The 25,580-nt window shown below is 54.2% G+C and overlaps 1 protein-coding gene across 3 annotated transcripts in view; it reads right to left on the reverse strand.

Annotated features, from left to right (window-relative positions):
- PLXNA1 (plexin A1) overlaps window positions 1–25,580 on the reverse strand; it is a 265,301-nt gene that overhangs the window by 120,910 nt on the left and 118,811 nt on the right. For all 3 annotated transcript variants that reach the window (XM_084633341.1, XM_084633342.1, XM_084633343.1), the window contains exons 4-8: window positions 21,621–21,761; window positions 12,647–12,747; window positions 6,919–7,042; window positions 5,470–5,623; window positions 3,783–3,882 (exon numbers count right to left, since the gene is read on the reverse strand). In XM_084633341.1, the coding sequence (XP_084489467.1) occupies window positions 3,783–3,882; window positions 5,470–5,623; window positions 6,919–7,042; window positions 12,647–12,747; window positions 21,621–21,761 (620 nt within the window). The remainder of the gene's footprint in view (window positions 1–3,782; window positions 3,883–5,469; window positions 5,624–6,918; window positions 7,043–12,646; window positions 12,748–21,620; window positions 21,762–25,580) is intronic.

The following is a 25,580-nucleotide window of genomic DNA, read 5'->3' on the forward strand; positions in this document are numbered from 1 at the left end:
GCCTTTTGTGGTTGTTGATTTCAACATTCCCCTGGGCTATCGGAAAACCCAGCATGGCCTCGCTCTGCTGGAGAAACAGAAAACACAACCCACCAGAAATAGAAAGTGCAAGTAACCAGCCTGAGGTTTCCCTTCCCCCAAGCTGAGGAGGTCCAAAAAGTAAAACAAGCAGCAGCAAAGCGGAAAAGTAAAGGAGATTGCTTAAAATTCTTTCTGCTGTCGTCACCTGAGGTGATTAGCAGTAATGCAGGGAAAGACTTTCTAAGCCCCCCAAAGCAGAGCTCCCTATAACCAGGAAAAGGAGAAATGCCAATGAAATTCATTGATGCTAATCTATCGGGGGGAGGAGCCCATGTCTAGGATGCTGGTTGGAAGTACAAAGCCCTAAGATGATAAATCAGAAAGAAATAGGATAGAGTCCCCTTAGGTTGCTCTCTCAAAGATACATTCACAGGAGAGACTTTTTAAACAAGGTATTTTAAACTCATCTTTGACTACTGATGATTCATTTTCATTGTGGTCCCTTAAAAATAAAAAGGAGGGGAGGTAACATACTGTTCCCCTACCCGAGTCTCCCCTGCAGCCAGACCAAGATTCCCAGGGTCCTTTGAAAATGCACAGAGAGCCCAGTTCATGTGTGGCAACAGGAATCAAAGGCTCTCCACACATGGCAGGACCAGACCCACGATCTGCAAATGGATTTTAGCTGCAAATTCTGTGGGTGCCTTTCCAGAGCTCTGCTGAGAACACACTGGGCCAGCATTTCCACTGGTGTAAATTGGTGGATCTTCATTTGACTTCCCTTTAACTACTCCAATTTCAGCTGTCCCACAATTCTTCTGTCTTTCTATAACGATTTGAAAATCTCTCAAACCTTTCATCCTCAAGCAGAGGAATGATTCAACGCTCAGGCCCTTATCTCCTGACCTAAGTGAAGCTGCCCAAATGTAAAAGTAAAACATAATACATGGTGATCAGAAAACCAAACGGGAAAAACATTAACCTCGTGGAAAAGCACATTGTTCCTAATACAGAATTTATCAGGCTGACCTATAGATTTTCCTCTGCAAAATATGAAACCTGGATCCAAAAGGCTATTAACTTCTGAAGAGATCCATTAAAGCCACCTGTCTGCAAATGGTATTTAAATGTATTGCATCACCCTGGATACTGTCATGTTCTTTGGCTATGACTTGACTGCAGGGCACACAATTAAAATTGCCTCCAAACTCTAAAATCCTTGACGTAAAGAAAATAATAAAAATGTTCAACAGCCTTGAACAAGGACTTTTCTATCAGCTCCAACCCAGAGACCATAAATATTAATGCATCCATAATTAGCCTTTTTAAATAATGCATCCAAAATCAAACCTCAACCTGGTAATAAATCAGGCAGGGATTTTTGTTACGGGTTTTTATTTCTACGTCATGCCCATAAAATAAAATGCCACTTTCCTCAGCATCTTTACCCTCTAGATCAAGACGATGGGCCCCCAATCTGGCCATAGTTGATGCCACTTGTAGTTAAAAGTCTTGTTTCTTTTACTGATTTATTTTTTTAAATCACACCTGCTTTTTAAATTTGCAAAATAATGACATGCAACTTTCCCCAGCACAAGCTGACTAACGTTACTGAAATCTCATGACACGAAAGGAGACAGAGCTCTTTTCTTGGGTCAAGGTGAGAGAGAAAGTCCAGTTCAAAACTCTCTTCCCCCCCTCGCTCTGCAAGGGAGAAAAGATCTGCTCTCTGAAGAAGTGGCAGGTGGTACCAAATTGCCAGACACGGGACCAGCCTCACCTCCCCAACACAAAACACTTGGAGGTAGCATTCCTGTCTGTCCGTCACAGCCTCCACTGTTCACCTCACAGTCCTGACTGCTCTGATGCCAGCCTTTAGGCCCCAGAGACCCTTCCCAATTCCGCTTGGATACAGACATCTCAACTGCTTTTCCCCTGATCGAAGTTGAAAACTCGGCTTGTTTGATGAATTGTCTTTGAAGAGGCTTTTTGTAGCAGAGCTCCAGGCTGCCCCTTTGATTTGGAGCTAAACTCTTCTGCAGGAAACTTTCCAATACACATTGTCAGACATTCACTCTGCTGGAATCATTGATCACCGTCTCTTGAATACATGGTTTCTGGCAGAACAGAACCACTCACATTCTTGAGCTCTGAATTTTTCGCCCAAATACACACCAGACTCTTCTCTAACTAAAGTTTGCATACTACACTTATTGCCATATGACTTATGAGGAGAGGCTGAGGGAACTGGGATTGTTTAGTCTGCGGAAGAAAAGAATGAGGGGGGATTTGATAGCTGCTTTCAACTACCTGAAAGGGGGTTCTGAAGAGGATGGATCTAGACTGTTCTCAGTGGTACCAGATGACAGAACGAGGAGTAATGGTCTCAAGTTGCAGTGGTGGAGATTTAGGTTGGATATTAGGAAAAACTTTTTCAGGAAGAGGGTGGTGAAGCACTGAAATGGGTTGCCTAGGGAGGTGGTGGAATCTCCTTCCTTAGAGGTTTTTAAGGTCAGGCTTGACAAAGCCCTGGCTGGGATGATTTAGTTGGGGATTGGTCCTGCTTTGAGCAGGGGGTTGGACTAGATGCCCTCCTGAGGTCCCTTCCAACCCTGATATTCTATGATTCTACCATTCATACTATCTAAGCATGGGGTATACCAGCCATCACTGCATATCCCAATAGTCCACATATTTTATCACAAGCATGGCTCAAACACCCTGTAGATCCACACTGAAAGAAGGTCCCAAAAAAGTCTGGATAGAAAGCTAATCCACAGTTACTTCCACTTAGAAAACTCTTGGGCAAATGCCCCACCATACGTAGGATGTTCCATTCAGCCTTGCAGGAACGTCCCAACCTGCCATCCAACAACCCGAGGAAAACACAGGATTTCATGAGTTCTGCACAGCCAAGTCATTCCTGCCCTGCATGTTAACTGTTCAGAGGAGTAACAAGATGCTCGGCCCCTGAAAGAGGAGTTTGAGTCACAGGAATTGCTAAGGAGTCTGCATTCTGGTAAGTATCCACCTCGTTCCTGTTTCTTCCAAAGCTTTCCAAAAAGAAAATCCTAGTTTTCAAATGAGCTTCTGCTGTGAGCAGCGACTGTAGAAAAGAGGCACTGTGGGGCTCCACGTTTAGCATCTCACACCTGCTTCCAGGTCCCAGCGCTCCGTTTACAAGTAAAGAAACTGGGTGGGTGCGGGGGGCTATCCAACTGCCAGTCCTGCAAACTCATCGTAGGCTCAGAATGTCACACTTTTGGGCTCTTCCCTTCCCGGTTCTGCGGGCCAAGTTATGCCTTCACAGACTCCCTACTGTCTTGAGTGCCACCTGTGCAGCACAACGGCCTTCTGCGAGATTGCACAGGTGTATCTGACTGGGACTTTGCAAACAATTCTGTTGGAGAAGCAGCAGGAATGGACTCCCCCTCCCTCTCAATTAGCTGCACAACAAGGATGGGATGGATTTATAAAGCATGACTGTTTAGAGGTTTCCCCCGGTCTCAGGGGCCCTGGCCCAGTCCTTGCCCCTTCGCTACACCAAACGTAAGGGGAAGACCAGATGGCTTAGATCACCAACAATCCTACCCCAAATCTCAGTGAGCCATAGCACACAGTTAGCACCCTCTGGGCCTGTCTACACACGTTTCTTAGGTGCATAGCTGGCATCTCTCCCTACCTGCCTCTGCCTGTCTCCATCTCTCATGCCCTACTCTGACCCCTCCCCAGAACGCACTCACGCAGCCCAGGTCACTTACGACTGATGGACGCTGCAGTTGTAGAAAATGAAATCCACAGCAGCAAACTTCTTCCCAGTCTCCTTGGATTTCAGGTAGAGCTTCACCACCCGCTTGTCGCCTGCAAGGGAACAAGGTTTATGCACTGTTCAGAGAGGGGCCCCGGGCAGAAAGGACATGGATCAGAGAGAGACCTATGGAACCGAACACATGGCTCAGCAGCGAGCGATGGAGGCCTGTGTTGGGGTTGACTGAGGCACGAAGCGATCCCAATTAACCCCAAATAGCTAACAAAATCACCCAGTTATTGAGATAAAAAGGGAGGGCTCTCCTTTAGGAAGCCTCCTGATTGGCTGGCAGGGTTCAGAGGACAGGCAAGGTTGCTCTGCGCGGAGCTGGCAGGTCGGGGGGGCGGGGGAGAGGGAAGGGGAGGGATCGGAGGGGCACACACCCTGGATTGTGTTTATGGTAGCAGCAAGGTGAGGGGCTGAGGAGGGCACCCAAACCAGATACTGGAAGAGTCTAAACCAGCGCAAGAGTCTAGTGGAGTCTACTGCAAAATCAGCCTGTTTGGAAAATGCTCCAGTGCTAAGGAATGAGGTGCCACAGAGCCCTGTAGGGTACCACAGTGCTAGACTGGCAGTCAGACGCTCGGGCCATCTACAGGCAGCTGTGCCCAAGAAGCAGAAGAGGGTGAGGGCAGAGCACAATGAAGCATCTACCCCCTTTTTAGCTGCAGTCTCCCCTCTCTTACCCACACAGCATATTAACCAGCGCCTCCAGGAGCCGAGTTCTTGGCAGACGCCCCTGCGTCCAGCTATACAGGAACAGACTCTCTGTGTAACAGGTCACTACACCATTTGGCCCAGAAGGAGGAGTGGCCGGGCCAAATCTCACTGGCGTTGTGACCCCTTGTCCCAGGTCACCATGCCACTCACTGAAATTTGGCCTGCTCCTAACCTCCCCCAGCAGTGTCACTGGAATGTGCCCCTGACTCACAGCTCTATCCCGGAGACAGGTGGCTGCTGGAATTTGGGATCCCAGTTACATGCACATACAAGGGCGCAGAGAACAGAAACAGCCTCTCCCTTGCTGCACGTCCAGCACCACAGCATCAGCACCGCTGGACATGGAAAAGAGCTGCTACGCTCACCCAACCATCTCCCCAGGGCCAATGCAGGACTGATCCTGACAGGGCATTCCCTCATGTCTGGTCCAGGCCAGCTTTAAATGACTCAAAAGATAGGGCCTCTGCACTGCTCTCCTGGGGAGACTACAGCCCTGCTCATTTCATCCAGGGGGCAGGGGTGGTGTGTATGTGTTGCAACAGGGCATGCCTGAATGCCCACACCCTGACCACATGTGTATTGACACACTTTACCCCTCTCCTCTATCTGGAGGCAGAGAGGGGGAATGTCACACACATTTATGCTATAGATAGCTAGAAAGAGCCAGGGCTTTTAATGCAAGTTTAAAATATACAGGCTGGGAATGGCTGAGCTGCCATCAACCTATTCCACGCATTCATGACTCCTCGCTGCCTTCTAGGTCTACAACTCTACGGTAAGTGCAGAACTAAGTCATACGGGGAAAGCTTGGTGGCCAGCCCAGCTCTTCTCTGCACGTGGCTTCCATGGGAAGATCCTGCAAGGTATGTCAGGCAGCCACTGCAAAGGTGACATGGGCCAAGTGTGGTTCCTAAACTCACCCCTGCCCCTGGTGATGGGGATAACATCCTTTGCAGATGGAGAGCTACAGTAGATCCTCCCGTCTTCAATGCGGCTCTCGGACTCCGTGAAATCTTCAAAGGAGCAGTTCACCCCAGCAGAGAGATCTGGGACGTTCCAGGCCTGCAGAACCAGCTGGGGAAAGGAGGGAGAAATATCACACAGAGAATCAGCTAATAAGAGGAACTCATTAATGATCAACCAGACCAAGCCCAGCCAACAGGCCAGGCCAGGAACAGTACCCATATGCTCCCCGAAATCCAGCAGGGAAGTCCAGCCCCCAGTCCGTAAGCAAACACTTGCCCATTCCTGAAAACCAGGGGACAAGGAAGGAGGTGAGATTCAGAGAGTGGAAGGCCAGAAGGGACCATTAGATCACATCTAGTCTGATCTCCTGCATAGAATCATAGAAGATTAGGGTTAGAAGAGACCTCAGGAGGTCATCTAGTCCAACCCCCTGCTCAAAGCAGGACAAACCTCAACTAAATCATCCCAGCCAAGGCTTTGCCAAGCTGGGCCTTAAAAACCTCTAAGGATGGAGTTTCCACCACCTCCCTAGGTAACCCATTCAGACACAGGAAATCAAATGCCTTACAAAATCTACGTACATTACATCTACACGGTTACCTTTGTCAACCAAACGTGCAATCTGATCAAAGACTCAATTCAAGTTTGTTTCCCAAGACCTATTTTCCATAAAACTATGTTGACCGGCATTAATTATATTCCTATCCTTTAACTCTTTATCAGTTGAATCCCATATCAGTTTTTCCATTACTTTGCCCAGGACTGATGTCAAGCTAAGCAGCCTGTAGTGAAGCAGGTCATTACAACAGCCCTTTCTGAATATTGACACATGAGCATTCCTTCAGTCTTCTGGAATCTCCCCCTATATTAACAGAGATTTATTAAACTCTAACATCAGTGAGCCAGATATCTCGTTAGCCAGCTCCTAGGTGCCAGTTAACTGGGTCTGCTGATTTAAAAATGCTTATCCCTAGTAGATGTTATTTAACAGCCTCATTAGTTACTAATGGACTGGAAAGTACTTCATCAACCTCATGTGATACGAGTACATCATCCTGCTTCTTTCCAAAAACAGAACAGAACGATTTATTGAACAGTTCTGCCTTTTCTGCATCATTATTAACAATTTTACTACCTCCAGGATTTCTTTTGTTACTGATATACTTAAAGAAATCCTTATTATCCCTAGTCCTGCCAGCAATGGATTTTTCCATCTTTAGCTTCCCTTATCAATTTTCTGGATTTCAGAATTTGTAATTTATAATTGATCGCTATCTATTTACCCTTTTTTCTATTTGTTCGATACTGCATTTTTATTGCAAATTGTTGCCTTCACTTTGCCACAGCACCAGAATGAAGCTAGCACGGGTGACGCTTAAACACCCCCAGGCTGAGCAGCTTACCGAGACCTCGGACATGGTGACCGATATGTTCTTGGGCTGGACGGTGAGCTGGACGCACTGGCGCAGGTCCGAGGCAAAGCGCTGAGGCTCATCAGCCCGCTCACATCGGTCCTTCCGCGAGCAGCTGCAGAGGGATAAAACAGCCATAGTGAGGACAAGGAGAATCCCCCGAGCTCAGAGCTAAGCACCACCCAAACCTGTGGGAGGGCCAGTCACAGGGAGTTACTGCTACACTGAGCTTTACACAGAGCTCAGAGGCTGGCCAAGACTAGAGGACCCACATGCTGCAAACTCACAGGTCAGAGCTTTACCAGGGTGGGATGGAGAATGGACATCCCATGAGAGGCAGGCTCAGGAGCCCTCCTAAAACCCTGAACAACTACGGCCGATCCCAGAGCAGGTGTTTGGACAGGATGTATCACACCCACCAGGCAGCACCCCTGGCTACTCTAGCCCTGGGTACCTCCAACGGCTCTCTTCCAAGGCATCCCAACCCAGCACTGCAGCACTCCTTGCTACTCTAGAATGGATACACCACACAACTCTGCCGATGCACCCCAACCCAGCACTGCATCATCCCCTGCTACTCCAGCCTTGGTACACCACACAGCTCTGCCAATGCACCCCAACCCAGCGCTGCAGCATGCCCCTGAATATTCTAACCCTCTCCCCCAGTTCTTTGATGGTGCTCTCATCTAATTGTGTGGTGGCCTGGGGTGGCATGAGAAATTGTTTTCCACTTGTACCCTACACCCTGCTATGGGCTCAGGTCTTCAGAGGATAGTGCACTAACTTACTCCCTCCCCTTGCACCAGTAACTACCAGTTCCTCCAGAACATGCTGAAGCTCCCCCGTCTTTCCTCTATGCTCTCAGTGCTTCTTTCCCCACAGTACATCAAGAAAGCAGCTCTTGATTAACCAGCCCTCATGGCCTGGGGGCCGTTCCCCCACTCTGCAGCCCCTTCAAGACGCACTGCTTCCTCGTAATGAGTTCGAAGAACTTCCCTTTGCTTCCCCTCCCTTTATCTGCAACAACATTATTGCATTATGGGAAAAAGTCTAATTAAGTGGAGGGCAACAAGAAAAAGAAATGCCTGGACACATTTCAAGGTCCTGGCGGTAATCTGGGTGATTTATCCCCTGAGCAGATGCCAGTGCCACACCGTATCTCAGAGACCCCAAAATATGCTCTGTCCCATCCTTCCCCGACCCCCAAGGGATCATGGAGGGAAATGGCAGCTCAGAGTTTAATTAAACGCCCTGCATGGCTAGAGAGGCAGAGCTTTGCCAGGGAGAGACACACTTCCAAGGTGTTTTTCAATTCCAACCCCCAAAAGAAAATCCCCAAACTTTGTGCTGGTTTTTCTACCTTCCATGCCATTTTGCCACCCGTCCTGCACATGGAGCTGAGGTCTGGGAGCCTGGCTGCCAGGTTAAAGGCCTTCCCTCCCAGCTGTCCAGAGCAAATTACAGCCCATTCACACCGCCCCCTCCCTGCAGTAAGTACAGGTGAGGGATGACTGCCTGCCTGCGATTTGCCTCTGAAACGACACTATGACTTCGATTCCTGCCAGACACAGGTGCGGGGGGAGGGCAGAGTTAGGGGCCCCTGTGGTTTAGCCTCTCCGCCTATCCAGGCAGCTGTGCCGGCATCACTGCTAACCACAGGAGTCTGTGGCTGACCACATGTGCACCACAGCGGGATGTCCCCGTGCTGGGGGAGCTATTGCCCAGCTTATTGGGTCTGACCTGAAATCTACCCTGGGGATCGAGAGAGAGGCGTCAGGTTTTGGCCCTTGGACGGCATGAGGCCCAGCGAGTCTGGAAAAGGAAGGTCCGGGTGAGGCCCCCGGCCAGAAGATCACTGGCTCCATCCAGCAGAAGCTCCCTCGGACTGCACTACACCCCGTGTTTGGGTCTCTCCTCCCCAATTTCCCTCTGCTTCTTGCCTACCCCTCCCACCCACAGGCCCACTACAGCTTGGCTGTCAGTGTGAGGGGATGGCTCACCACACTAAGGCTCAGTGTGTAATGCCTCAGCTACCCACACAGCCACTGGGACAAATCCCAACAGGCTCAGCTCAGCCTTTTGCCCTCCAGAACCAATCAACTTGGTTCCATGCAGGTTACTGCATGTGGGTCCTTCAGAGTGGAGACACGGAGCTTCTGCCTGCTCCACATGGACACTGAAGATCCCAGGGCACACTGAGAAAGAGCAGGGCTTTGTCCACTGAGCACTGACTGCTGCCCTCCATGCCTGAGGGGCTGCATTTTGGCTGGGCTGTGCACACAAAGGGAGAGGCGCTATGGTGCAAAAGGCAGGAGATTATTCTCCAGCGTCTCTCACCCGCTGCCTGCACTTTGCAGCCCACCTTCACTGTTAAGGATGCTGTCACACAACAGGGCCTTGGCTCTGTGCAGATCTGACTGTGCCCGCTGCCTCTCCCCAAGCTGCACCATCACACGACGTGCAACAGCAGAGCCGGCTGCCTTGGCTACCGACAATGGCTTCGTGCTGAGCCTCAGAGGTAAAACTCCTGCTTTCCACAGGCCTGAGTATCAGAGAGGTTAGCTCCAGTACTTCTGGCCTAGATGGCACAGTGCAATCAGGCACATTTGCATGTGTGAGAGAAACCGGAGTAAACATCACAGCATAAAGAGACGGGCAGCCCCTATTAGCTCCCCGAGTCCATCGCCCACTACAGGCTTAGCCCCCCTGTACATTTCCTAGGAGCAGAGGTTGCTGGAGGCAGGCCCGTGGACAGCAGTTCCGGGCCCCAGGCACGCACAAGCCGCGGACGTGGTGCACGTGACATTTGGGCGGTGCTGCACCTGCGCTGCTGGGTGTGCTCTCCTGGCACAGCCAGGGCTTCTGCATGCCCACCCGGCAGGGTTCCCAACTGTCTAATCGCACAGACCCAAAGGCCTTTGTTCTGCCCCCTGCCCCACCCCTTCCCCGAGACCATGCCCCTATCGCACCCCTTCTCTGAGGCCCTGCCCCCTGCTCACTCCATCCCCCCTCCCTCCATCGCTCGCTCTCCCCCACCCTCACTCACTTTAACCAGGCTGGGGCAGGGGGTTGGGGTGCGGGGTGCAGGCTCCGGGAGGGAGTTTGGGTGTGGGAGGGGCTGTGGGCTCTAGGAGGGAGTTTGGGTGTGGGCTCAGGGCTGGGACAGGGGGTTGGGGTGCAGAAAGGGGCAGGGGGTCGGTGCTTACCTCGGGCAGCTCCCAAAAGCAACTGGCACCCCTTCCGGCAGCAGCTCTTAGGCGGGAGGCCCAGGGCTCCCTGCCTAAGTTCCCTCTAAACTGCATGTCTATAAAGCCCCATGCAGGGGCTATGGGCTGCGGCGGGAAGAGATACTTCTCCCCCAGCATGGACTTGTTGGGGCGGGGAGAGGCACCCCTCCCCGCCAGCCTCAGCACGGACCAGCCCCACACTTGCCACAGCTGGGGGAGAGGAGCCCCTCCTTCAGCCCCGAGCTGCTGCAGCAGGAGAGGGCTGGGGGGAGTCCTCTCTCCCCATCACAGCCACGGGGCAGCCTGTACACCAAACCCCTCATCCCTGGCCCCACCCAGAGCCTACACCCCTCACCCCCCAACCCTCTCTCCCAGCCCTGAGCTTCCTCCCGCAGCCAGAACCTCTCATTCCCGGCCCCACCCCAGAGCCTTCACCCATAGCTGAAGTCCTCATCCCCCCTCACCCCAGCCATAAGACCCCTCCTGGATCCCAAACCCCTCATTCCTGGCCCCACCCTAGAGCCCGCACCCCCAGCCAGAGCCCTCCCACACACACCCTGCACCCCAACCCTCTGTTCCAACCCTGAGCCCCTCCCACACTCCGAACCCCTCAGCCCCACCCCCACCCACATGAATTTTGTTATGTGCGCCGATATGTCACACATCACCCCCATATTGGTGCATATAACTGCACATGGATGTAAAAAATTAGAGGGAACACTGGTCTCCGTGCGTCACTGCCCACAAGCACCACCCCTACAGCTCCCACTGGCCGCAATTCCCGACCAATGGCAGCTGCGGAGTCGGTGCTGGGGGGAAGGGCAGTACACAGAGATCCCCTCTCCGGGGGCCGCAGGAACATGTCAGCTGCTTCCGGGATCAGTGCGGAGCGAGGGCGGGCAGGAAGCCTGCCTTAGCCCTGCTGCACTGCCAGCGGCCCCTGGGCCCTTTTAAATCTCCTGGGACCCTGGGCAATTCCGCCACCCCCAGCCCCACCTCCCCCACCCGCCGCTGCCCTGGCGGGCCTGGCTGGAGGCAGCCTAGGAGACTGAGGCCATGGTCAGCGTCAGGACAAGCTCTCCCCATGCCCTCTGCCACCCATGCTGTAGAGCGACTCCAAGGCTCTCAGTCTGTGACCGCTCTGCTGAGGCTATTCACAAGGGTGGGCCTTAGTGCCTGTCATGGTGGTAGCTTTGTGCTATGGGCACTGGTCTGCTCAGGACTGGGCTGAGTCCCAGCAACTCAATTCACACCAGGCTCCAAACCACCATCAAACCACATCTGGTCACAAAGGGGAAAGTCAACACAGGGATGAAATGCCCTGGACTCCAAAGGGCTAATGGGGCAATCCAGACTCTGATAGTGCAGCACCCTGGATGCCCAGAAGGGCTGGGGAACAGCTGAGCAAGGGCGAGCTTCTCCATTGCCATGTGGCCTGCATAAATGTGTGCTGCAGGGGGATGGGAAGCTCCTGCCCGTCAGGGAGGGAAGCTTCATGTCTAATCCTTAGCTACCCGGCAGATCTGACACTCAGAATCCTCTGTGCGCTAGATGGCTGGCGACTCGGAGCAGGCTGCCATCAATCACCCTCACTTCTTTCCAGGGGACACAGCGCAGCCAGAGAAGCCAGCGAGAGACAGCACAAGCAAGGCGGATGAGCCCTTATCTCCCAGTCTGGTCTGCCACCAGCTGGAAATTGGTGGGGAACCAACCTCACAGCCAGTGCCCCTCTCTGAAGGGCTCTCATCTGCACCCACATGCTCCACGGAGTCAGTGAGTGGCGACACCACCCACAGCGGAGGAAGCTGAGGGTCACATCTGCTGAGATGGGCTATTCTTCCTTTCACTGGGGTTTGACCACAGCTGTAGGGGCTGAGCACGTACACAGATCTCAGCAGGAGCACCTTGAGAAGCCACCCAAGCAAGGCTAATTGGCCAGCACCTCTGGTGAGGACCCGAGAGGGAACAACGGGAGGCTGCAGGTCAGCACTAAGAGGCCCTGGCTGAGCTGTGTGAGGGGCCCAGGACTGGGATGGGATGGGATGGGGGGAGGCTGGACAGTGCCCTGGACTAGGATAGTAAGACAGGTGAGGAGCGATGGGCATTGGCACGGACCCTGCCTGTATTGCACTTGGCTCTAGCAAGGCCTATCGTCAGTCCCTGCAGGCGCAGCAGAGTGGCATCCAATCTGTTTAATGTGGAAGGCACTCAGATACCACGGTGATGGGCAGCAGTACAAACCCATACAGACGAAGGACATGCAACAAAAATCCAACAGCATGCTCAGCGCCCAACGAAACAGGGCTCTGTTATGCCGGGTTGGGGCGGGGATTCATGTCCTTGCTGGTCCTGGGAGACCCAGCTGGGCCCCGGCTAAGGGCTCAGGGGAAGCCATGAGGGTTTGCCCTGGGCAGCCCGGCAGGTGACCGGGGAGAGAGGGCAGGTGTGCAGGGCTGGGGCACAGACACCCAGCATGAGCCCGCCGTACTCACAGGTTATGGAGGACACACCAGCCGCAGTGGGGGTCCCTGGAGCCCAGGCACAGCGCACAGCTCTTGTATTGCTCACAGCTCTCCACGGGCACTCGTGTCACCTGGGGGGGGGGGGGGAGAGAGAGAGAGAGAGAGGTAGATTGTGAACATGCCCATCAGAAAGCCCCAGGCCAGCCTGTTCCTACCCACCCACCTCTTGGGGAGCCCCACAACACACACCAGGAAAGGGGGCTGGGCTCGGCGGAGTGGGGGCAGCACCGGGGGCAGATGGAACCAGAGCCTGGAGAGAGTGGGGACAGAAGGGAATGGGGGAGATGTAGGGATCCTGCAGGACAGATGGAATGGGTAACTGGGGAGCAGGAGGGGAATGGGACAGGGAGGGGAGGAACAAGGCAGAAATGAGTGACAGCGAGGGAGGAAGGGAAGGTGGGTCGCACTATGATGACGGTGGCTCAGGCCCATGATTAAGGGAAGGCTGTAGGGTACACTTCCCTCATGCTGCTGGATCCCATGCCCAGTTAACCCCACCCTTGGACATGAAGGGATTAACGAAATATAGGGGCAAGCCCCAGGCTTGTTTCGAGCCCAGAGCTGAAGACATGAGGTGCCCCGAGTGTTTCTTTGAGGCTGAGGATGGGTGCAGTGGGGCAGCAGGCAGAGACCCTTCTCCTGTGCTTTCATCTCATGTCGTGCTCCCCAGAGACAACCCAGTGCCTATGAATCCAGCAATGGGGCGAGGAGCCCAGTCTCCACCCCTGTACAAGCTCTTGAGGCTGGGGACACACAGAACCTTTCCCTCCCATCTGTGCGGCCACGGTGAGCACATGACGTGAGCAGGTGCCCTCGCTGACTCCACCGTACCCTGAGTCCCACAGCTTGGGGCACGCAGACAGCATGGTGCCTCGCAGCCTGGCTACCCTGGGTGAAGGGTGCCCTTGGAGTTCCCTGGGGGGCTATAGGTGTCCCCTACCCATATGCGGGGGTGTCTGTTAGATACTCAGCAACAGTGCATGGGGCCAGCTTCTGAGCAGAGGTGGCTCTCCTAATAAAGGCCTAGAGGGTCTGTTAACACTACAGCTTGCCTCATGACTTGAGCCTCAGCTGGCAGTGTCTATACCTAGGGCAGGACTTTCAGAGATAGGCAGCTAGATTTAGGGTCAAGGGGCAACGTTTAGACACCTGATTTTTACAAGTGCTGAGACCAGATTGGCCAGTGTGCCCTCCCCTCAGTCTCAGGCAGAGAGCAGCACGACCTGGGTGAGCATTTATTTGTGCTTAATGCCCCCAGGGAGCATTGACTTCAAGGGTCAATGAGGTGAAATCTGGTCTCCAGGAATAGCAGTCTCATGAGCCCACTAGACGGCAGGTTATTTCACTCTATAAACAGCTCCCTTCTTGTCCCTCAAGAAGCCCATATAAGCATGACCACAAACACCAATGGGGGGCATCATGGTTGTATCCCAAGCACTAGTGCGCATGAACCGCAAATGCCCAATCCTGGGAAAACTCCAGTGCTGCCCCCTGCTTCAAGGAGCTGCAGACCTGGCTCCTTCCCAAGCCAGATGTCCCTGTCTTTCGCTCTCCTTATTATCGAATCATAGAAATGTAGGGCTGGAAGCGAGCTCAGGAAGTCATCAAGTCCAGCCCCCTGCACTGAGACAGGACCAAGCAAATCTAGATCATCCCTGACAGGTGTTTGTCCAACCTGTTCTCAAAAACCTCCAGTGACGGGGATTCCACAACCTCCCCAGGATCTTTGTCCCTCCCCATCACTCCAGGGCAAAATCCTGCAGTTGGGACAACAGTTAGACCAGGTCTCCACTCACTGTTCCCTCTAAGCTGTGCATGTGTGCACGCGCACACAGATCCTAAACCCCGCGCACCCAGTGAAACACCACACGCACAAAAATTTGCACGGAAGCACAAAAATTTGCACAGAAGAAAGTTTTTTTGCGCACACAGCCTGTCAAAATTTAGAGGGAACATTGTCTTCACTACAGACTTCTGCTGGCATAACTCAGTCAGCCAGGGGTGTGAAGAGGTGGGACCCCTGACGGGCAGAGGCCCTAGTGTAGACGCAGTTATACAGCTAAGCTGCTCTTTCACCCATACAGCTCATTTTGCTCATGCGTGGGACTTTCGCTATACTGGTACAAAATGCAACTTTGCCGGTCTAGCTCCGGCTATACGAGCAACGCTTTGCCAGTATGGTACATCAGTATCCCAATACCTGTACAGCGCTCCTAGCGTAGCCATGGCCTTCCTTGTTGCGGCCACCAGTGATGTTCCAAAGAGCAGCAGCATTCCATAAGTTACAGCTGTGACAGGCTAACAGCCCTGATGGACAATGGCCAGATGCTAACCCTGCAGCCGCAGGGAAGAGGGGAGATTTTAAAAGGAGCAGGGTCGGTAGGATGTTCACCCCTAATCTGGTCCTCAATGACCTGGAGGTCACCTGGCATGGTTGGAAAGAACCCTACAACCTTCCATACCTAATGTACAGTCTCCTGTGGGTAACAGTCTGAGCTCCCCTGCTGGTAGCTAAGAAGGGGAAGAGAGACTGGAAACTCCTGGACTATGTGAGGACACCTCTGCTTGCCCCAGTGGGCCCCACACAACCTTAGCTCCTTAGAAAGCTCAATGGTGAGAGGGAGGGCAGGCGAGGCTGCTCTGTATCTGTTCTGAGCAGCCAATGGAACACTGAGTTCATTTCAACCCAGAGGCAAAGGCGCTAAGAAAAGCTACATTATTTCCATCAAGAATTATTGAACCTTGAGAGAGAAAAACAGCTCACAAGGGACCTAAGAGATCCAGTGTACCCAGCACAGACACAGCCTCTCTAGTGCTCTCTGGCTTTCATGGAAAGGGATGCACGGCTGTGCCCAACATTTTTCAAACTCCTTTCAAAGACTTATGCCCCTCAACCCTGACCTTCAGTCCCCCATCACCCCACTATCCCAGCCCTGCCCTCCTCCTACAGCTTTGCTAATCCCCCTCCACTCTGACCCGCAGCTCCTCCTGCTACTCTAACCCTGAGCTCCTACACAACTCTTCAGACACCCCTCAATCCTGACCAGCAGCCCACCACTGCTATTCTAGTCATGGGCCCCCACCCTCCATAGATGCCCCTCAACCCTGAACTACAGCTCCCTCTCTCCCCACAGAAGGGCCTCCCCTGAATGAGGCTAACAACTATTCCAGATTATAATGGAGGTCATGCCTAGATTGTGATACACAAGCGGGAACCACATTGAGACCCCACCAAGCTCATTGGCAAGATGACTCAGGTACTGGAATCAAAGGTAGGTGTGGCATAGAGAAAGGTGAATGGCTAGGGATCCTGGCCATCTAGCCAACCTCTGTAGAGCACAATGAACAACTGGACTCTCCAGAGTTTAGGAAAACGGGCTAGCATTTTACAGCCCCCTATGCCCATTTCAGATGCTAGCCAGACCCCTGCACTCTCCGATACGTGACAGCAGGAGCTGACCTTAAAGGGTTACAAGCTCTTTATTAATTGCTCCTCCAGATTTGATTAAAATCCCCTCATTCCTCTGGCCCTCCGAGCTCTGTTACAACTGTTCATTTAATTACTTTCCAGCAACACCCTGATAACACCAGGCTGCGATGGAAGAGAGCTCTTTTTATTTAGGAAAGGAGAAGACAGGAGTGGGAGGAGGTTTCAGAAGGCAAGAGAGTTCTTTGCTTTGTCAGCAAAGAGACAGAAGCTGCAACAGCAAATGTCATTAATACCCACTTCCAACCTGTTTGTAAGGAACCCAACACAACTGGGTTAATGTCCTGCTACCCTCGCTGTGAAAAACACTGCAGCTCAGCAATAAATCCCCCTCTGTTGGGGTTCACTGAGCAAAGCCCTCGTCTGCCTAGCTGCCCCCCAAATATTCCACCAAGGGGAGGCTGTGGTAGGCAGGCCTTAGAACTGCAACAGGGCAATGACATGGAGGCAGCCAGGAACAGCTTCTCAGATTCCCCCCACTCCCCATTTCCTTTAGGGTCCTCTCACCTCCCCACATCCCCAGAGTCTACAGCCTTTCCACATGGGATCCCCACATACACAACTTCAAGCCCTTCGACCCCCTGGGGAACAGGGAACTCTCTGTGATTCAAACTGCCCTGGAGCATCCATAGATGGCCTAATGCTCTCTTGTGGCCTGACAATCCAATCAGACCTCCTGCATAACCCAACCCAGACAATTCCACCAACAATTCTGCATCAGACCATCCCTTCTGGTCATCACTCCTCTCTCCCCAGCTGGCCACAGCTTAGGGCATCTAGGATGGGGCTGGGAGTGCAAAATTGGGGGGAAACAGGGACTTACGGAGGGAGTGAAATCTCCACACATGGGCTGCAGACTCAGGAACATGGTCTCTCTTTCAGCTTCTGCCTTGGAGCTGAAGACCATCTCCTGCTGTCACTTCAGCACTGCCCCAACCCTTCCCAGCTGCCCCAACACCTGTCTGTCAGGAGGGGATAGCCCAGACCTGGGAACTCCTGGCCAGATCCAGCTGAACGCAGGGCCAAGGGGAGAGGCTGCTCTGCTAAGGAAGAGTTACAACCCATTTTCAATCCTGCTGCCATTAACCAGCAGAGAGGGAGAGGAGGAAATGGAAGAGCTGGGGATAGTAAGGGGCTCACCGCTGAGAGGCTCACCACTGAGCCACATCCCAGGCCCTTTGAGACTCCGGGATTGGGGGATTCGGCCGACAGCCTCCCAGTCAGCAAGTCACTCAGGGAGCCCCAGGTCTCCTCAGAGCCTCTGACAGATTGTAAACCGGAAACAGAGCCTGGCAGGAGGAGGAGGAGGAAATAGGGTGCTCCGTCCCCATGGGGTGTCTGGAGCAATCAAAGGCTCCATTTTCACATCCCCCACCTGGGACAGTGGCCCAGAGATGTATCATGATTCTAGTTCAGCTGTGGTTCCAGCCACGCGCACAGACTGGGAGACTGAGACACACCTGCCCACAGCTCACCCACACTGCCCACTCAGCCACATCGGGGAGGCTGGGCCACAACCCAGCTCCGGCAGGAGTCCATCTCAGGGGGGCAAAAGGCCTATTGCCCCCTTGGTTCATCCCGTGTCCCAGCTCCAGCTGCACTCTGAGCGAGGCACAGCATGGGTAAGCACACTGCAAGGGGGAAGAGTGCTCACAGTTTGCCAAGGGACAGCCCCGGTCCTGTCATGGGGCGACAGACCCGGCTGTTTCGGGAACATAGGCACAGACCCCACACAAGCCCTCCCAGGGCAAGAACACTCCATCTCCAGCAAGCCTGCCTGCAGTGGAGGAGGATGGGGTGGTTAGTATCCCCTGAGCCATGACCCAGTGGGGCAGCCAACCAGCATGCAGCCCAGACTGCCGTGCGGACCCACCCAGCCCCATCCAGGTGCATCCTTTTGGCCATTGCATTCCTTCAAGGGGAAGATGGTGTTATTGTTGAAATGCTATGGTAGGGCTGGCAGGCAGAAGCTAAGCTAGCTCTCCTTCCTACCCAGTGCCAGGCCCTCCCCTAACACACCACTGCATCAGCCTTGCACTGCAGGACACTGTACGACATAGCAAGGTTTGCACAGTGCCATTGCAGCATTGGGACAGTGCATCGATCAGCGTTCATGTTGCACTCCCCATCGGTACCCAGCCCAGCCTGGGGAAGTTAACGATCCAACCAGTGGACCAAATTCGGTGATGAATCCTGGTCCATTGCCAACTGAGGCACATTGCACATATGCTAAGAAGAGAAGATCACCCTGCAGCCTTCCTGGGAGCTGAGGTTGGGAAACAGACCTGACCATCCGAATGGGGAATCCCCACCCAGAATGGGGCACGGGGCAGCCTAGCAGTAGCTAAGCATAGCTAAATCGCAGCCCACATTCACAGTGTGGACACAGACCCATGGGTAAGAACCACTGGGCCAGCAGGCTTCCCTCCCCTGCTAAACCCATAAGAGTTTGCAAAACTGGGATCCCTCCAGGTCGTTCTCTGCAGAAACGACAAGCCTCACTTCGAACACATGATACCGGCCCTGCTACCCAACCACATGCAGGCTTCTCGACAGCTTGGGTCGCACACCCTGACAGCTACAGGGTCGTGCACCCTGATCAGAAGACAGAAAACCACCGGTGCTCAGTCTCCCCATCAAGGTCTCAAAGCAAGAGGACGGCTCAGCATGAGCCAGCGTCTACTCAAAGGCCCCGTCCACACTAGAAAGGGCGCTATACTGGGGCAGCATGCTGTACAGACTAAGGACCAAATACAACAGTGACAGGCAGGACTGGAACAGCAGCTGGGGGCTGGGGGTCGGGAGCGAGGTGCATAGCCAGAGCGGCAGGGATGTGGGAGGGTTCAGAAGAGAGGACATGACTAGAGCACAGAGCCTGGGAGAAGGCAAAGTGCCTAGCCACACTGCATCCACCCTGTAACAGCCCCCTCCTTCATCTCCTCTTAGGACCACCAGACCCCAAGTCTTGCGGCCCAGTGCAATAACCATGGGGCCACCTACATCCTGCCTCTGGTAGGAAGAAGCGAGCAGGGTGAGATCTGTGTCTAAAATCCCCCTGCTGTTCGAGCAGGGAGGACCCAACTGCTCAGAGCTCCGCTTGCCTGCGAGCAGCTTCCCAAATGGTTAATTCATCTCACCGCAGGACTCCACTTCACTCTGCCTAAACGACAGCCCAGGGCCATCCTCCTACCTACCTCACACACCCTACTTCAAACACTGCCTGCGCTGGATCCAGCCCACCTAGCAACTGTGGCCACAGAGACGTGAGGTGGCCTTGTGTTCTCACCACCCGCCCAAGCCAGCGGTTCAGGAACCTCCGCACCCATAACAAGAAGGAGCCAGTCAGAGCTAGTGGCTTCGATGCTGCCCATCTGTTCCCCTGCCGAAGGCATCAGGCACATGGGGGAGGTGAATGGAGAGCGCTTTCCCACTGTCAGCCTTCCTCCCTGCCCCTCTCCTCCAGCCCTCCCAGCAGGGAAGTCAGCTTTGCTCAGGTGTTTAGCAGGAGACTGAGTGAAAGGGTCAGAGAAGCCCATATCCCCAAAGGGAGGGGGAACTCCAGGGGGCTGCCAATAATCGTTAACACCTGGGACAAAGGATTGCCCATGCCATAGGATCCCCCTGCTAGGAGCCTGCTGGAGCAGCACTTACAGGGAAGGCACTGAGCTCTCTGCACTGGGGCCAAAGTATTACCCAGGCACCCTGCAGGCAGCTCCAAAGATAGGGGATGACAGGACCAGGGAACCGAGAGGGACATTCAGGCCAGCCAAAGCTCAGGGGAGCAGGGCAGGTAGGCATGGGGGGGAGGGACAACCTGGTGAGCAGCTGCAGCCCCCCTTTCGTCCTTCACGGCAACTAGGCAGGAGCGCACAAGTGACCTTCCAGTGGGACTGAGCCCAGTGGGAGATGTCTGTTCCCAGAGGGCAGGAGGGGAAAGCGAGACACTCAGCGGGTCACTGGCAGGCCTAGATGGGACACAGCAGCCCCTGCAGGGACAGATGACAATGCAAAGACAGCAGCCCCAGAGAGACTTCCTCTGGGAGGCAGTGACCCAGAAGAGCTCCATGGGAAAGGGAGCCCAGGGGAGGGAAAGGTGACAGGAATGTGGGAGCGAGTGGCTGCTGGGGGGAACAGGGCCACCCCTGCCCTACACGTCCCCCAATTCTCCATGGGAGTGTCCTGATGAACCAAGAGCTCTGGAGACTGGATTCCTCCATCCCAGCACGGGCAGCAGCAGCCCAAGCTCCCCCAGCAGAGCATCTGCTCTTCCCTGGAAGGCACCCCCCGACTCAGGCCTACAGGGGAGCCCCGTCGCCAACATGTTCTCCAGTCTCAGCCTCCGCTATGACTGTCGAAAGCGAGACCAGTCAGTGATACTGCACCACAGGCTCCTGGCGCGGGACTGAGAACGGGCAGACTCGTTTCACACAGGCCACCCGTGGCAATCCTCTCTTAGCACAGCTTGAGACAGCCAGAAGGCAATATTGCTACCTCACAGGGTCACAGCAATGGTCCAGAGAGCTGGAAGCATGCGAACATATATACACGCCTGCCCACACACACGCACAGGTATGTGCCCTCCCATGCGTAGGAATACCGGTGAATACAAACACTCATGACTATACACAGCATTGCCAAGTTCTCATAGCAAACCATGCCGTGTTGAACATGTGCTGTACAGAAGCAGGCTAAGGGAGCTATATTTGGTCAGCTCGGATGGACTGTCTGTCCCTACGTCTTCCAGCAGACCATAAGAGATAACTGCCTGCTGCCCAGTGGGGCCAACCTTGCAGCAATACCAGTGAAGAAGAGCCACAACCCATCCCATTCCACTGGCTGGTGCACTGGCTAGGGGGAGCTACTGAGGTGGCTCACTGAGCCCCAGGGCATAGCAGAAGCTAGGCAGAGGGAAGATCACACATAGCTCCATACCCCCTGATGGTGGGCCAAGGAGCAGAATGACCCTCAAAGGAAGCCTTTAGTCAGCGTTCAGGCGGGGATTTCCAAAGGAGTGAAAGAGAATTGGGTACTCAGTGCCCACTGCATCCAAATGGAGCAGGGCACTGCACCTCCCGCCAGGCTCCTCTGCAAAGCCCAGCGTGAGTGACTAGACCTTGTGCCGTCAGACTGCAGGGCCATGCAGAGCACATGCAGGCACATGCAGAGCACATGCAGGCCTCTGTCAGAGGCTCCAGGGAGACGAGAGGGACAGTGCTGGCATTCTGTGACCGGGGCAGCAGGAGCAATGCAGCTTCTGTCCCTATCATGCTGCTTACTCCTGTGTTCAGTGCCTGGGCACTGCGGTGATGGGAGCAGGCTGGGATCCTCCCTCTTGTAGGATCGGGGTGAGATGGCTGCTGCAGACTGCAGCACAGGCTGGTCCCTTCAGCTGCCAACTTCACACTGATCTTGCTGGTGAAGCAGAGCAAGCCCTGCCTCTCCCTCCTGGGCAGTTACCTGTTTCTCAGTCATGGCATAGATGTGCTGGCGGTCAGGGCTGAGCACCAGGTCTCGCAGGATGGAGCTGCCCTCGTGGGCCACGACGTTCTCATACTGCAGTGCCGGGCGCCCGCTGGGACTGGCCAAGTCCACCAGGATCTGCGGAGGAGAGGGGAGAGGATTAGCACGGTCTCCCATGCAGGGTCACTCTGTAGTGGCTCAGGGAGGGGAAACGCTGCAGTCACAGCAATGAGGCATGCACAGAGGGGTTTCAATCACGCATGGACCTGAGTCAGGAGGCCTCAATCTCCCCTTCCCCCAACACTCCACCTTGTCACCTTCCACAAGTCTCCGCCCTGCGCGGTTTCCAGCCAGGACCACAAGCGGTGACAAGGGCCATTGCTGACTTCATGAAAATCAGACAGCGGCAGAAATCAACCTGGTGAGAAAGACCCTCAGGCTCCAGGCCTCGGAGGGGCTTTGGCTGCCACAGGAAAGCACCAGAGCAGCAGCCCAGGCTCAGGAAAGCTCTCCAGACCCTCTCTGCCATCTGGCAGATGTAATGCACTACTTTCCCGGGGCCCCTCCTTTCTCCTACACAATCTGCACACAAGCAGAGCGGGGCGCTGGGGGTAGGCCCACCCAGGGCAAGACTGTGCCCTCAGTCTGTTCTCCAGTCCCAGAGTTCAGTTGTCAACATTCCTAGCAACGGGGCTGTCGCCCTGGGGACAGTATCAGGAAATCCTGCCATTTACTCATCCCACACTTCCCCTTGCTCACTTTCATCCCACTGCTCCTCATTCCACCCCACTGGCTCAGTCTCAGGCAGCCAATCCCTTCTGGCATTTACCCTCTCAGAGAGGCACAGGCAGAAACTGCCTTCCCATTCATCGTCATTCAGCCAGACTATGCAGACTTCTTCGCTCTGTTCATCCCTCCCCAGAAGCCAAGCCCTGCAGCCACCTGGTTATTTTTGCTGCTTTCCTCTGAGCTCCCTCCAGTCTGTCAATATCTTTTGAGCGTGGAGGAGGCCAGAATTCCCAGGTCAGTGTCCCCAGAGCTGGGAAGAAAGGGCCTCGTGCCCCCTTGCTCTGGGATGTGGTGCCCCTTGTACAGAAGAGCCCAGAACTGAGCCATGTCTGACAAGGGGCAGGGGGATTTGACACAGTAATACCCAGAAAGGGCTACCACCTCCATAGGCCAGTCTCCCTTGAGATTCAAGGAAGGTCTCAAGGCTTCAAGGCGTAATTCTGGGTTGGGCCTAGGAAGGTCTAGGGATCCCACTGTACAACAGAGAGAAGACAGGGTCAGCAGAGGTTCAGAAAGCAGCTCTGTTCCCTGAGCTGGGCAGGGCCACAGCAAATGTTTTAATCCCTTTATGGCTCCCTTTTACATTAAAACTCTTCCTAAATGCCTTGCTTTCTCACCGTACTGTCAATAACCACATTAGGAGCACTACTGGGACAGTCACCCACAAGGTGGGGGTTAAATTCAGCAGGGCTAGTTCTCTGAACCCAATTGCCCCTCCCTGCTTGCAACAAATACTTACACTCACAGACTTTAAGGGCAGAAGGGACCACTGTGATGATCTAGTCTGACCTCCTGCACATTGCAGGCCACAGAACCTCACCCACCCACTCTTGTCATAGACCCCGAACCTCTGGCTGAGTTACTGCCATCCTCAAATCATGATTTAAAGACTGCAAGTTACTGAGACCCCACCATTTACTCTAGTTCAGACCAGTAAGTGCCCCTTCCCCATGCTTCAGAGGAAGGCGACCTCCCCCCGCAACATACACACACACAAGGTCTCTGCCAACCTGACTGGGGGGGGGGCATATTCTTTCCCAACCCCAAATATGGTGATCAGTAGACCATGAGCATGTAGGCAAGACCCACCAGCCAGACACGTGGGAAAGAATTCTCTGCAGTAACTCAGAGCCCTCCCCATATAGTGTCCTGTCTCCAGCCACTGTGGATATTTGCCCCACTTCCACTTTCAGCTAATGGGGTAGCCTGGGAACCTAGCAGAATCCAGCAGCCCCTGGCCTTCAGCAGCCTCCATGGAGAAGGCATCTCGGAACTGGAGCAGGATGCCCCACATCCATTCCCAGGCGGAATCCAGACACACAGAGAAAGGGGCATCCTCCAGAGCCTCCTGCCCCTGCTAACAAAGCCAGCACCCGTGACCCTGTCACTCACTCACTCTTAGCCCTTGGCCCCTGGGAGTGGGACATTGCCATTCTGCATGGATCTGGCATTCAGATGATAAAAGCAGCCTCGGGACAGGCAAGAGCCTTTGTGGGCATGTTCTTCGCACCAGTGAGTCTCTTGGGGTGCAGGCAGAGAGACAGGCTTGTTCACCACTAGCAAATGGGAAACAGAATACTGGCTAGTAACCAGAGCCATGCTCCTGCCGGGACAAATGGGGAGTGCCAGGCAAGAGATCTCGGAGCCTTCACAGCACAAACCCTGCCCCAAAACATCCAATGCACTGGCTGCTAAAAGCAAAGGGACAACAAAAATAAGCTTCTCCAACCCCTGCAGAGTAACCCCCTCCTGCCCTACCCAGCACCCTAAAGCCTGCTGAAAGCTTTGCAGTCCCCGCTGCAATAAACAGACTCCAGCATTTGCATAGTTCCCAATCAGGCAGAGGATACGGGGCTGGAAAGGCAGGATCCCAGTGTGCGGTTCATTAGCATGGAAATGTATGCGGCTCACAAACAAACCAGGGCCTGTTTAATTAGAGCGGCGCCTTTGATTCACCACCAGCATCCCGCATGCACCAGCCCCGGATTATTTTTAGTCAGTTTTACAAAACAAATGTATTTAATTAAGAGAGACACCCCTGAGCTACTAGAGAGAGAGGACGGCTCCATGTGGTGGGGAGATGGGCTGCCCCCTCGCAGGGTGCAGGGCACTGGGGCCTATGGACAGAGTGTAACTCCGCAGGGAGGAGCTGACAGCTGCTTGGGGAGCCGCAGGCAGGAGCTGAAGTGTGTGCCTGTAGCCACTGATTTCTCCTGCAAGCGCTGCCCTCCCCTCCCCTTTAGTGGCACTCCCCATCCTGTTACCAGTGCTTCCCGCCATGCCATCGGTATGGGCCCTGCTCCCCTCCCCTCATCGGCACTCCCCACCCCATTACCAATGTTCCCTGCTGTGTGGTCGGCATGGGCCCTGCTCCCCTCCCCCTTACCAGCACTCCCCACCCCGTCACCAACTAGGCCTCCACTCCCTTCCCTGCCACAGCTGGGCTTCCGCTCCCCTTCCCCTTGCTGACAAAGGCACCAGTCCCCTCCCCATTACTAACCCTCCATTTTATGCCCCTCAAAGGACTGCCCCCCTTTTCATTAATGATGCCTCTGTTCCCTTCCCCCTCTGCACCTTTCTGGGTACCCCTCTGCTCAGATTTGGGACCTCAGGCTTGATCCTCCCTCAGAACCCAAACAAGAGCAAAGCTTCCAGGGTGCACCCAGCACTAGAGCACCCAACAGTGCTGCGCGGGGAACAGAGCAGCACGCCAGGAGTCAGGGCACCTGAGCTCTACTCCTGGCTCCAGCCGCAGCTCCAGACAAGACCCTTTGGCAAGCCACCTCCACCGTGTCTCTGCAAAAGGTATAATGCTCCTGCCCTATTTTAGCAGGCACTGCCTGATGGTGCTCTAATGAAAAGTGCTTCACAAGGGATAAGCACTGTCTGTGCCTAATGGCGAAAGCCTGGCCAAAAGCTTCCCCACCCTGACCTGAAGGGAGTACAACCCACACTGTCCAGGGGCAGAGGCTGTGTGTGTGTACAGCACCTAGCACAACAGGGTACTGGTTTACGACCGGGGCTCCTAAGCACTACCACAATACAAATAACAACCAGCACCAATAGGGGCTGAGCGAAAGTCCCAGCTCCCCGAACTCCTGACGCACACAGCGTTCGGGCTCCTAACAGGCAGCATGCCCTGAATAGAGAGCTGGGGCTGATTGTGTC

Source organism: Lepidochelys olivacea (assembly GCF_965140295.1).
Source record: "Lepidochelys olivacea isolate rLepOli2 genome assembly, chromosome: 7".
Classification (NCBI taxonomy): domain Eukaryota; kingdom Metazoa; phylum Chordata; order Testudines; family Cheloniidae; genus Lepidochelys; species Lepidochelys olivacea.